The sequence below is a fragment of the Phytophthora infestans genome, genomic scaffold (assembly GCF_000142945.1).
Source record: "Phytophthora infestans T30-4 supercont1.41 genomic scaffold, whole genome shotgun sequence".
In the NCBI taxonomy this organism is placed as follows: domain Eukaryota; phylum Oomycota; class Peronosporomycetes; order Peronosporales; family Peronosporaceae; genus Phytophthora; species Phytophthora infestans.
Genome location: NW_003303718.1, coordinates 671,289 through 684,500, shown reverse-complemented (window position 1 = coordinate 684,500; position 13,212 = coordinate 671,289). Strand labels below are relative to the sequence as shown.

Genomic DNA, 13,212 nt, shown 5'->3' with positions numbered 1-13,212 from the left:
GAACACACACAAGTGCAACTAATTACACACAAAGATGAATCCGGCAGAGTTCACGGACAAGACCAACGAGTATCTGCGCAATGCACAGGACATGGCGGAGGAGTTGGGCCACTCACAGCTCACACCGTTGCACGTGGCCTACGCGCTCTTCGACGACCATAACGGCACGGCCAAGCGCGTGGCCGAGCTAGTGCACGGTAACGTGGCTGGCTTTAAGCAGGACGTGATGCTTCAGCTCAAGAAGCTGCCCAAGCAGACCCCAGCGCCCGAGTCCGTCGGAGCCGACTCGGCGCTCATGAAGATGCTAAAGTATGCACACAAGATGCGCAAGGACATGAAGGACACGCACTTGGCGGCCGACCACTTGGTCGTGGCGCTCTACAACAACTCACAGGTCGCTCGTCTTCTCAAAAGCAACCAGATGGACGAGAAACCAAGTCAAGGACGCTGTGCAGAAGATCCGAGGTGGACGACCGGTCATCAGTGCTGCAGCAGAGGAAAACTATCGACGCACTCTATCAAGTACGGCCAGAAACTTGATCGAACTGGCTGAGGCTGGTAAGATCGACCCTGTGATCGGTCGAGACGAGGAGATTCGACGAGTGATCCGCATCCTGTCGCGACGAACGAAGAACAACCCCGTGCTGATCGGCGAACCGGGAGTGGGTAAGACCGCTATCGTGGAAGGACTGGCCCGTCGTATTGTGGTGGGCGATGTACCTGACTCGCTCAACTGCAAGTTGGTCAGCCTGGATATGGGCGCTCTAATTGCCGGTGCAAAGTACCGTGGCGAGTTTGAGGAGCGTCTGAAGGCGGTGCTGAAGGAGGTGAAGGACAGCGATGGCAAGATTATCCTGTTCATCGACGAGATGCACTTGATCCTCGGAGCTGGGCAGACTTCGGGTGCTATGGATGCTGCCAACCTCCTGAAACCCATGCTAGCACGAGGAGAGCTGCGTTGCATTGGTGCGACGACGCTGGACGAGTATCGCGAGCACGTGGAGAAGGACAAGGCGTTCGAGCGTCGTTTCCAGCAGGTTATGGTGAAGGAGCCGTCAGTGCCGGACACAGTGAGCATTCTGCGAGGCTTGAAGGAACGATACGAGTCGCACCACGGCGTGCAGATCATGGATGCGGCTCTGGTTGCTGCTGCCAAGCTCGCTGACCGCTACATCAAGGAGCGATTCATGCCCGACAAGGCCATCGATATCGTCGACGAAGCGTGCGCGAATGTTCGTGTCCAGTTGGACAGCCAGCCTGAGGTGATTGATGAACTGGAGCGTCGACAGCTGCAACTTCAGGTCGAAGCCACGGCGCTTGCGAAGGAGAAGGATGCCATGAGCAAGCAGCGTCTGAAAAAGGTGCAAGAAGAGCTAAACGAGATCCAAGACGAGCTTAGTCCGCTGATCCTGCATCACGAGGCCGAGAAAGCCCGTGTGAATGAGATCCGTCAACTTCGCGAGAAGCTGCAGCACCTGCAGTTGAAGGCTGAACAGGCTGAGCGTAACCAGGATCTGCAGACTGCTTCTGACCTGCAGTATTACGCCATCCCTGATGTCAAGCGTCGTATTGCTGCCGCAGAGGAAGTGAAGAAGCGCGAGGATGAAGACGAGATGCAGCACAAGATGGTCGAGGAAGTCGTTCGTGAAGACCAGATCTGCGAGGTGGTGGCTCGTTGGACTGGAATCCCAGTCTCCCGTCTGACGTCGAGTATGGGCGACCGCCTCATGCATCTGGACGAGCGTCTCCACAAGCGTGTGGTCGGCCAAGACGAAGCAGTGAAGGCAGTGTGCGACGCAGTACTCCGTTCGCGTGCAGGTCTCGCTCGCTCTGGACAGCCGACGGGCAGCTTCTTGTTCCTAGGCCCAACAGGTGTTGGTAAGACGGAGTTGGCGAAGGCTCTCGCGTATGAGCTGTTCGACGACGACAAGCACATGGTGCGCATCGATATGAGCGAGTACATGGAAGAACACACCGTCTCCAGACTCATTGGCGCACCTCCAGGATTCGTCGGATACCAGGAAAGTGGCCAGCTGACAGAAGCTGTGCGTCGCAATCCGTACAATGTGGTGCTGTTGGATGAGATCGAGAAGGCTCACCCGAAGGTGCTGAACATTCTGCTACAAGTGCTGGACGATGGGCGCCTTACGGACTCGCACGGACGCACAGTTGACTTTGCCAACACGGTGATTATCATGACATCAAACATCGGCGCAGAGCACCTTCTCTTTGAGAACAGTTTGTCACCTCGTGCCAGCAAGAAGATCAAGACGGAGAACGACTTCGTGGATACCGAGAGCGAGGCCAAGCGCGTGTTCGCCAACCAGCGGGAGTTGGTGCTGCAGCAGTTGCGCCGCACTGTTCGTCCCGAGCTACTGAACCGTCTGGACGACATTGTCGTGTTCGAGCCGCTGGGTCGCAACGAGTTGCGCCAGATCGTGATGCTGCAGTTCGAGTCGGTTATCAACCGTCTCAAGGAATCGCAGATCTCGGTGAACGTGTCGACGCCGGCACTCGATGTAATCCTGGACGAGTCATACGAACCGCAGTACGGTGCGCGACCCATCAAGCGATACATCGAGAAGCATATCGTCACCGACTTGAGCAAACTCATCATCTCTGGTCAAATGCACGCCAAGAGCCACGTGGAAATCGCCGTGAACAGTGGAAACCTCTCATTTGACGTCTCGCAGCCCATGGACGCCGACGTTGAGATGGCTCCCTAAGCAGAGATAGTTGATCCACTATTTAGATATTTGCAGACGTTGAAGTTATGTTTTTATACACATTGTTTTAGTAATACTGTAGTTAAATATTTGCATGCATATTTTTAAAAGTTACATTGAAATGAATGTTTTTTAAATGTTTATACCGTAATGGGTAGGATACTTTTAATTTTCATTTTTGTCTCTTTCAAAAAGCACATAAGATATGCTTTTTTCCAAAAAAGGTGTTTTCTTCTTAAGACAAGACAATTTTGTGTAGCCACACACATTCCCGTAAACGTTGAACTGCCTCATGTCAACGTAAGCTTCCGATCTCCAGGACGCGAGCTAGTAAGTTAGCCCCCATTCCTGTAATCGATCGCTTCCGCGTACGCCATCTCCAGCCTCAGTCCACCATGATTCAATCCCGCAAGATCGTGTGTCAGAAGCTGTCCACTAATTTCCGCGAGTGCACGGCCATCGTACCCTTCACGGTGCCGACGCTCAAACACGGCGAAGTGCTCGTCCAGACCAAGTACTGCGGCATCAACGCCTCCGACATCAACTACACCAATGGCGCCTATCTACCAGGCGTGCAACCGCCTTTCGACTGTGGCTTCGAGGCCTGTGAGAGTGGTGCAGCGTCTTTCAAAGATACCAACATGCACTAACGTTGTGTGTTTGTGCCAGTGGGCGTTGTGCTGGAAGTGGGCCCGGGTGTGACCAAGTTCAAAAAAGGCGACGCTGTAGCCTCCACATGTAAGAACCTCACCAGCACGTTGTGGGTTGGTACATAAACTAACAATGACTTGATCTATCTCGGACCGTTGACAGCTTACGGCGCGTTCACCGAGCACCTGGTGGCCAAGGAACGCTTCCTGATCAAGGTCCCTGCCGCTGTTCCGGAGGTTCTACCGATCATCGTATGCGGTCTGACGGCGTCCATGGCGCTCGAGTACGTGGGCGAGATGAAGCATGGTGAGACGGTGCTCATCACGGCCGCTGCCGGTGCCACGGGCCAGTTCGCCGTGCAGCTGGCCAAGCTCGCCGGCAACCACGTCATCGGCACGTGCAGCTCGCCCGACAAGGTGGAGTATCTGCGCTCCATCGGCTGCGATCGCCCCATTAACTACCGCGAGGAAAAGGTGTACGATGTTCTTAAGAAGGAGTACCCGCGCGGTGTGGACCTCGTGTTCGAGAGCGTGGGCGGCGAGATGTTCGAGGCGTGCGTTAACAATATTGCACGCAGGGGCCGCATCATCGTTATCGGCGCCATCGCTGGCTACCAAGACTCGAGCACCTGGAAGCACAAGCCCAACAAGGCCACGACACCGCTGCCGTCCAAGCTGCTGGCCAAGTCGGCATCAGTGCGCGGCTTCTTCTACAACGATTACTTCCGTGAGTCGCAGGCGCACACTAAGAAGCTAACGACACTGGTGCAACGCGGCGTGCTGAACGCTGGCGTGGACCCGTCCAACTTCTACGGACTCGAGGACATCCCGAACGCCATCGACTACATGTACGAACGCAAGAACATCGGCAAGATCGTTGTAGACCTCACCAAGGGCTCTCCCAAGCTCTAAATGTTCAGCTGGTCGACACGAGTGTAGCCATGCCGCGACTACCGTAAAATGCCGACCCTACATTTTCCAAGTCATTTTGTTTATCCAATCTTCATGTACAGTAGCTGTAAACTTACAGTGCGTGCGTTATCCCTCGTCAACGTGGAAAGGCTGAGCACACTCATCATGTCACTCTTCATTTGGCCATAATGGCAGCAAAGCTCCGGATTCCAGTGATCACGTTCAAGGAGGGACTGGTCGATGCGGTGAAGCAGCGGATCCTGGCGACGGACTCACCGGCGCGCGCGCTGTTCCAGGCTGGCGGACTGGAGTTCGTAACACTGCCCCTGCCAATGTTTCCCCCGTCTCACGGAGTGCAGGCAGCAGCTCCCGGTGACAAAGTTGACGCAGAGAAGGTTGAGCTCGTGGAGAGCAAGTGGGAGCTCACTGAAGATCAACTGGAAGTCCTATTACAGGCGACGATTGTCTTGGGGGACGCGCACAATTGCGCGCCGCTGTTATTGACCCCGGAGACTGGACTGCCCAAGAATATGCAGCACCTCCTTAAGAATGTGCAGTGGGTGCAGGGAACGTATGCTGGGGTGGAGCAGTACCTCAAACGTTGGGAACCAGGCACTCCGCCACCGTCATTCCAGCTGACACGCGCCGGTGGCATCAATGGATTGGCGCAATACGTCTTTGGGTACGTTCACATTTGTCCCTGTTAGTGTTGTATTCTTCTGACTCGTCTGCCTTGCAGTTGGGTCGTGACTTTTGAGCGTAAGTTCCACGAGGCCTACGCGATGCAGAAGCAGAAGGTGTTCGCACAGCAGGCGCTGAGATACCGACCATTCCAGTCGGTGACCGTGGGCATCTTGGGCCTGGGGGCAATCGGTCAAGCTATCGGCAGACTGGCCAAGCTGGCAGGTTTCAACGTGATCGGGTTCAAGCGGAGGCTGCGTGGCGACCAAGATGAGGTCGTCAAGAGCTGTGCTCATCGTGTATCAACCGACCTCAGCGAGGTTCTGCGAACATCCGACTACATCGTCAGCATCCTGACAACCCTTGGCTCGCAGAGGGGCTCTCAGCAAGGTGTTAGCTGTAGGTCGTGGCTTGCAGAGGACCTGAGCCTTATTTGGCAAAAGAAGAAGTAAGTTATATTAAGTATGTATGCTGTGTGGCTGCCCACAACAACACTTCAAGCTGAGAAAGGAAAACTAGAAATTTGAGTCTCACGTCGTATGCGTCAACTGGTCATACCACAACTGGAGCGAACCTCTTGTTATTCACCCCCATGCCAGTTGCCGCTCAACACGGAAAGAGACGTCGAATGTTGACGCGCTCCTGCGTCACTCCATAATCCAGCGTCACGGTGTCATTACCGTGCACTTCCACGATGGAGTATGGTCCTTTGGCCACCTCACGGTGTTTGTTGCCGCGATCTTTTGCAGCTACTCGAATCATTACTTGATCTCCTGGGTGATAGAAATGCTCCAGCCGCTTGGTGTTCTCGCGCCCGTTGTCTCTCAATATGGCTTCAAATCGGCGCTTAGTGAGATAACTCCAATTCGTCTCATGAAGCTGTCGTGTAATCAAGTCCTGCCCAAAGACCAGATGTGCAGGTGTTGTATCCAGAATCGTGTGAAAACTTGCACGTACTGCGAATGCAGCGTATTGAATAACTTGACACCAGTCTGCCTCCGGATAACAGCGAATACAGTTGTTTAGTACCAAATGTACTCGTTCACAAATTGCATTGGCTTGAGGATTCTTCGAGGATATTGGTTTCGGCTTGACTGCATAGCTCGCAAGCATCTCACGGAACTCTGTTGTGTTGAACTCATTACCTCGATCGAATACAACTTCCTTTGGTCTTGGATAACGACATAACCACGTCACGTCGAAGTTCTCTGCAGTGGTTTTTCCTTTGTTGTTCTCTTGGATCGATACTTCTAACCATCTCGTGGCTTCATCAATCACGGTTAAGGCGTAGTATCGGTCACTACCATACGGTCCCATGGTGTCCACATGCACTACATCAAATGGATCGACGTTATGCATTTGACGCGGTGGTAGTTTGCCATACGCTTGTGGCCCACCGTGTAGCTTGGCACGCTTACATGTTAAGCACTTCTTCACGAAATCTACGATTGTACGCTCCATACCGGACCAATAGTAAAACGACTTCATCGTGTGATATTGGCGTTTCGCACCTGGATGAACCAACTGAGTGTGATACCATTCCACCAATTCTTGACGTAATTCCTTTGGAATCACAACACGATGCTGGCAACTAAGAAGACGTGCACCCATTATGTTCTCGATCTGATAATCGGGATTGTTGGTGCCGTTCATACATATTTGCACTATGTTTTGTGTGGTCGAGTCTGCATCCTGGTGTTGCTTGATGTAATTTCCGTCAAGCACACACTCAACCGGATCGATTAACAGGGCTTCTAGCTCAGCATTTCCTGTCTTCTTACTCGTGTCGTACGTCATTCGAGAAAACGCATCTGCAGCGATATTGTCTCTCCCTGGAATGTGCTTGCACGTGATATGGTATTCCGACAAAAGTAATTTCCAGCGCTTGACCCGTAAGGAATTTTCCGTTGGATAAATGAGGTTCTTATGGTCTGTATGGACCACAATTGGAAATCCAAGTAGCATTGATCTGTACTCTTTCAAGATCTCAACCACAGACAACAACTCCAATTCCGTCGTTGTATAATTCTGTTGTGCTGTAGTGAGGCTTCTAGAGTACGACGCTATCAGCTTCCCTTGTTGCTCGATCAATCCACCCAACTGCTTTCCACTCGCATCTGCATAAATCTCGAACGGTTGCGAGAAATCTGGAAAGGTCAGAAGTACGGCCCTTGCTAAAGCTTTCTTGATCCCTTCAAAAGCGTCGTCTTCGCTCGATGTCCATTGAAATACAACCTTCGGTGACGTTAATCTCGTCAGCGGCTTCAACATCGCTGTCTTACTCGGTATCATTTCCCGGTAATAGTTTATCATACCGATAAACCGACGTAGCTCTTTCTTATTCTTTGGCCGTTGGATTTGGAGAATGGCTTGGATCTTTTTCTCTTGGGGCTTGATCCCGTCTGCATTAATGGTAAAGCCCAAGTACTCCACACTAGAGCAGAAGATACGGCATTTCTTACCATTCAGTGTCACGTTGAACTCCTGCAAACGTGAAAGCACCACTCGTAGATGTTCCAAATGGTCTTCTGCCGTTCTGGAGAAAATGAGAATATCATCTAGATAGACGATAACGAAGTCCAAATCGCCTAAAATTCTTGACATACACGCTTGGTATTCGTCTGGCGCCGTTGAGATTCCCATCGGCAGTCTCTTATACTGAAATTTACCAAACGGAGTACAGAATGCAGTAAACGGCCTGCTCTCCTCAGCCAGTTGTCTAGCGTAATATCCCATGTTAGCATCCAGTGTTGAGAAGAACTTTGCACCACCAAGTCGAACGAAAACATCCCTAATTAGGGGTACGTAATATGGGTTACGCTTCAGGAACTTATTCAAAGCTCTGAAGTCAGTTAGCAATCTCAGACGTCCATCTGGTTTCTTCAAGAAAAACGCTGGGGAAGACCACTCGCTACCAAAGATCTGTTCCAACACGTCGACTTGCATGAGTCGATGAATCTCTTTTCGTGCTGCATTCTCTTCAGACCTTGGAATCGAATATGGGCGAGCTTGGACAGGCGTGTACTGTTCTGCCATAGGCAGAATATAATCTGGAAATGTCATCCGTCCTAAGTGTCCATTATACAGCTGCTCAAACTGCGTTAACAGCACCAGAATCTGCTCGTATGTGGATTGGTCAATATCTGCCGTTCCCACCAGATCCTTCGGTTCCACTGACGTGTCGTTGATTTCTTTCACCTCCTCCTGCACGTCTTCGCCTCCTCTTTCATCGCTCACCCTGGACTTGTCTCCAGTGTTCACTGCCACAGTGTTGCCTTTCCACTCCACCATTCCGTCCCGGAAGTTGACAATTACTCCGAGTGCACTCAACAGATCCCGTCCAATCACCATCTCGTCTCTGGTGTTGTTAATGACTGAAAATGTGTGCGTAATGCGAGATCCATAATTCAAATCCATAAACCGGAATTGAACTGGCGTAGACCCTGAAGCTTTGACATACCCATCGACTTGCTCATAAGTCCGATCCAAGGGAGTCATTTCGAACCCAAGTTCTTGATTAGCTGCTAATAGATCGGCATTGATGAAACTTGTTCCGCAACCTGTGTCAACTAACGCCACGCGCTCCTGCAATGTCTTACACAGTCGGAAACGGAGACGCATTGGCGGCTTCCTGCCTGGCTCTTTGTCATTCAGTATTCTGCTGATGACCTTACACTCACTTTCATCGCTGAACGAGTAATCCGAGGCCATTTCTTCGACGTTTGTCATCTTCGCCTCCTCCGTTTTCTTTGCTGCTGACCACTGACTAGTACCACCTCTCGACGCATTCTTCTGCTGCGTAAAACACTCGCTGTCACTATGCGAACTTGTCTTGTGTAAGCTACACCACTTATCACTGTTGGTCTTATCACGTGACTGGAACTGCTTGGACGAGTTAAACTCCTTCTTGTTCTTCTTCCCGAAGTGTTTCCCATTATTGGCCTTCCCACCATTCGGCTTACCGCCATTCTGCTTACTGCCATTCTGCTTGGCATGCTGTTTCCACCCTCCAGCATGGCGCTCTTTACCTTGACGTCGCTCGGACTGCTCGAGTCTCTCGAAGTACTGTACGGCTTTTGGCATGGTGGTGAGGTGAACTCCGCTGAACTCATAGGCGGTCTTCCACTCGTTTGGCATGGCCCGCTTAAATGTACGGATCATTGACTGCTCGTCTATTTCCAGAGCATTAGTTGGTAGGTTCTTAAGCATGCGAATAATCTGACGCATTCGCTGATGGCATTCAGCGACCGTTTCATTGCGACGCTTCGCAAATAGAAATAGCTCTTCTTCGAGCCGCTCGTGGTACATATTAGGTACAAACATGTGACCCCACGACTCGTATGCCTTCTGAAAGGCATCCTTGTCCGTCATGTCCACATCTTCCGCTGTGTCAATCCACGCATCCAAGGCTTCATCGTCAAGCACTAAATGCAAGTGCTGTGACTTCTCTTCAGACGTCCACTTCTTCATGATACTCAGATGTTCGAACTGCTGTATCCACCGCAGCCACTCTTGAGCCGAGCCTCCACTAAAACGCGGAATACTGATCTTGATAAACTCACGTTCGCGACCCGTAGTCTTCTTTCGTGTCGTAACCTGGAACGTTACTGTTCTGGACACATCCGCACCTTCTTCACTCATTGTTACTTTCTTGCCTTCCTTGCCTCCACAAGGTTTGAGATATCTCAAAGTGACAACCCTTGGCTCGCAGAGGGGCTCTCAGCAAGGTGTTAGCTGTAGGTCGTGGCTTGCAGAGGACCTGAGCCTTATTTGGCAAAAGAAGAAGTAAGTTATATTAAGTATGTATGCTGTGTGGCTGCCCACAACAACACTTCAAGCTGAGAAAGGAAAACTAGAAATTTGAGTCTCACGTCGTATGCGTCAACTGGTCATACCACAACTGGAGCGAACCTCTTGTTAATCCTGCCCAGCACGCCCGCGACAAAATATCTACTGACAGAAGCGAATCTCAACGTGTGCTCGGAAAGGAACCCCGTCTTTATCAATGTCGGTCGCGGCGATGTCATTTCAGAAGAGACCATTGTGCAAGCGCTTGACAACAATTGGTTCTCCAAAGTGGTCGTGGACGTGTTCGAGAAGGAGCCGCTGCCCGAAGACAGCCAACTGTGGGGTCACCCCAGAGTCTTCGTAACTCCGCACGTCGCCGCCTACTGCTTCAACGAAGACGTAGCCGACACCTTCGTGCCAAATCTTGATGCGTACATTGCCGATAAGCCATTGCAGTACCTTGTGGACTGGATCAGCGGTTACTGAGCGAATTATCTTTTTATCTTTTTTAACAGCATTCCTCCGATGTGTGGTCACCCTCATTACGATTGTTTACTTGTAAGTTACTTAATCACGCGTATTTTACTTTAGTTTCTGATAACGTCACCAGTCTGCTCTTAAATATTTGATATTTAACTCCAGTGGAGTCTGTGTAGGCACTGCTTTGCACAATCACGCTGTTCGTGATTCATTGCAGTTGGCGAGCCAATCTGCTGTGCTACGCAGATCGAAGTAAATCAAGGCACTACGACAGAGTATATAACGTTACTTGGTAGGGGAAATGATTAGGCAAGACTACCGGTAAAACTAAAAAGCGGGTATGCCGCTTTGCTAGCAAGTTCCTTTGAAACTAATTTTGTAGAAGTGTGTAGCTGAAGTGCATTTCATGTAGCCATGCAAGATATGAATAGCTCCTACCTGTACTAGCTGCTACATGTACATGTATATACCGGGTTTTTGTGAAGGACAAATTATCGGCTAGACTTTTGTCCGACGCTTTCTGCGATTTGCTCCCATCCTGATATATTTAACGGAAATGCTACAGTCCATGCGTCAAATCCGCTTATTTTCCATGTAATACTCCATGTAATGTCCATGATGTAAAATATTTTCATTCGGTAATTTATAAAAACAACCCAGTCGTTGAGTGCAATTATTGTCCAACTCTCATCCGTGTATTGTCCACGATGTGATCTATGTAGTTAATACCGGTACAATACTGTATACCGGTAGCTGTACCAATCACACCAGCCTTTCATTTGCTTTTCAAACCCAAACTCGCCCCCCTTCGAGCATTGCCGCCGCCGCCGCTCCGTTACCTGCACGCCGCAGCCTACGTCACGAGATCAACCGTTGCTGCAATCGCCGGCCATGTCGCTCCGTCTACCCGCTTCCGCGACGTCTGAGGTGCGTTATCTTGCTGTTTGTGGTCTCTGTGAACGTGTTTCTAACCGTGCGTTATCTATTTGTAAATACAGGGTGGATCGTCCGACTCCTCTTCAGATATCGACACCACGGCTTCCGCAGCCTCCGGCGCGGCTGCAAACTCGGACGACGCCTCGCCTGACACGGACGATTTCAAGCGTCCATGTATTGTCCAGGTCGTAGACTCTCCCTCCCTTGTGGAGGGCCCCGCAGACGTGACGTATCCGAGCTGGTCGGCGTGGAATGAGTATTTGAAGGCTTACTCGGTAAAGTCCCGCCAGGTCATCCGCATCCAGTCAACGCTTAGTTGCGTATTGAGAAACAAGCGGCTGGGTCAAACAGCGGCAGCAAAGCAGGGAATGGATGTTCCGTACGTACCAGAGACGTGGGGTGCTTACCAACGCACATACATCTGCACACATGGCTGGCCAGCAAAAGACAGGAGCAGCGGATTGCGAACCAAGCACTTCGTCCGAGGATGCGGTTGTCCATTTCGATTTGTGGTGCAGCTCGTGCAAGTTGACGGCTTATGCTGCCTTCGCGTGAAGAACGGTGTGTACCAGCACAACCATGCGGTGGGGACAGCGCAGTTCAAGACGTACGCGGAGAACCGTAGGTTGGACGACACGGACACGAAGGATGCTGTGGACAGCATGGTGATGTACGGTAGAAAGCGCGCACGCATCTATGAGTATCTTCTGGGGAGAGGCGAGAACCTCGTCAAGAAGGATGTGGACAACATTGTGCAACGTGTTAAAGCAGAGATAAGAGGAGGGTTGAATGACGACGACGCTTGCGCCGCAACTCTCGCGGAATTCGCAGCTATTGACGGTAACGTAGTCACGGTGGACGAAACTGATGCGGGACACTCTGGTGTGATCAGTATGACTTCCAGACATATGCGCGACATGGTTACTAGGTTTCCAGAGCTTTTGCTTGTGGACTGTACCCACAAAACGAATCGGTAAGTCCTCCCATGTATTGTGCAATTATTTGTCCATGTATTGTCCATGCTTATTTTAATGTCATGCCCATGTATTGTGCGATTCTTGTCCATGTAATGTGCATTAGATACAACTACCAGCTTTGTACCTTCATGATGATAGACGACAATGGGCGTGGGCAGCCTGTACAACAGTCTTTGCTCGAACGAAACGCCGATTGGCAGATGTCCCGAGCGCTGGATCATCTATTTCGGATTGACGATAAGATTGGCGACAAGGTTCAAGTTATAATGGTCGACAAAGATCTGAATGAGATCCGCGTGTTGCGTCGGTACTTCCCTAAGTCGCGCGTGTTGATTTGCGTCTTTCACGTCATCAAATATCTCCGCACAGCGTCCAGGAAGCCAGAATATGGTAAACTTTCGTCGGACGATCACGACGCCATCGACGCATTAGTCCACAACATGGTATATGCCTTAAGTTCAGAGATCTACGAGACCAATTGGACCTCCATGAAGGCACTTTGCACTAGGACTGGATATATGGCATTTTACAACTACATGGATGAAAACTGGAACACTTGTACGGAGATGTGGGTCATGTACCAACGCTCACGGTTGGCACATTTGCGCGTCCACACGAACAGCCATTTAGAGAATTGGTTTGGGCATTTTAAGGACGGGGTAAACTCCAACATGACCATGACGGACACCGTGAAGGCCCTTGTGGGTGCTGATGCCAGGACTTCCAGTGAATACGTGTTCGACAAGACTAGGATCGGGTTACGTGTCAACCGCAACTACGACGAGGAGATGTGCCAAGTTTTGCGCTTTACGACGCATTTCGTAGCAACACACGTGGAGAAGGAGTACGTAATGGCATGTTCGAAGGTCGACAAGTTCAATTTCGACTTAAAGTCAAATCCAGGCTTCGTGGAGGTGACGGGTAAACACAAGACGCATGCTGTGGATTTGAAAACGTGGAGCTGCACTTGCTCGTTTGCTTCTGCAATGCGTCTGCCTTGTCAACACGCGATCGCGTTTCGGAAGTGGAGTAACGCCCCAGGAAGCGTAATACCGCTGAGTT

At 50.8% G+C, this 13,212-nt stretch overlaps 3 protein-coding genes across 3 annotated transcripts; all 3 read left to right on the top strand.

The window, feature by feature from the left end:
• Positions 1 to 34: 34 nt before the first annotated feature.
• PITG_16074 (heat shock protein 101) lies at positions 35 to 2,800 on the top strand (the record flags this gene model as incomplete). The annotated part of the gene is made up of 2 exons (XM_002897803.1): positions 35 to 309; positions 422 to 2,800. The coding sequence occupies 2 exons, from the start codon at positions 35 to 37 to the stop codon at positions 2,724 to 2,726; spliced, it is 2,580 nt and encodes an 859-aa protein (XP_002897849.1).
• Positions 2,801 to 2,982: 182 nt separating this feature from the next.
• PITG_16073 (alcohol dehydrogenase, putative) lies at positions 2,983 to 4,358 on the top strand (the record flags this gene model as incomplete). Its single annotated transcript, XM_002897802.1, has 3 exons — positions 2,983 to 3,332; positions 3,396 to 3,464; positions 3,540 to 4,358. The coding sequence occupies 3 exons, from the start codon at positions 3,122 to 3,124 to the stop codon at positions 4,286 to 4,288; spliced, it is 1,029 nt and encodes a 342-aa protein (XP_002897848.1).
• Positions 4,359 to 4,476: 118 nt separating this feature from the next.
• PITG_16072 (uncharacterized protein) lies at positions 4,477 to 5,326 on the top strand (the record flags this gene model as incomplete). The annotated part of the gene is made up of 3 exons (XM_002897801.1): positions 4,477 to 4,974; positions 5,077 to 5,210; positions 5,290 to 5,326. The coding sequence occupies 3 exons, from the start codon at positions 4,477 to 4,479 to the stop codon at positions 5,324 to 5,326; spliced, it is 669 nt and encodes a 222-aa protein (XP_002897847.1).
• Between the last annotated feature and the right edge of the window lie 7,886 nt (positions 5,327 to 13,212).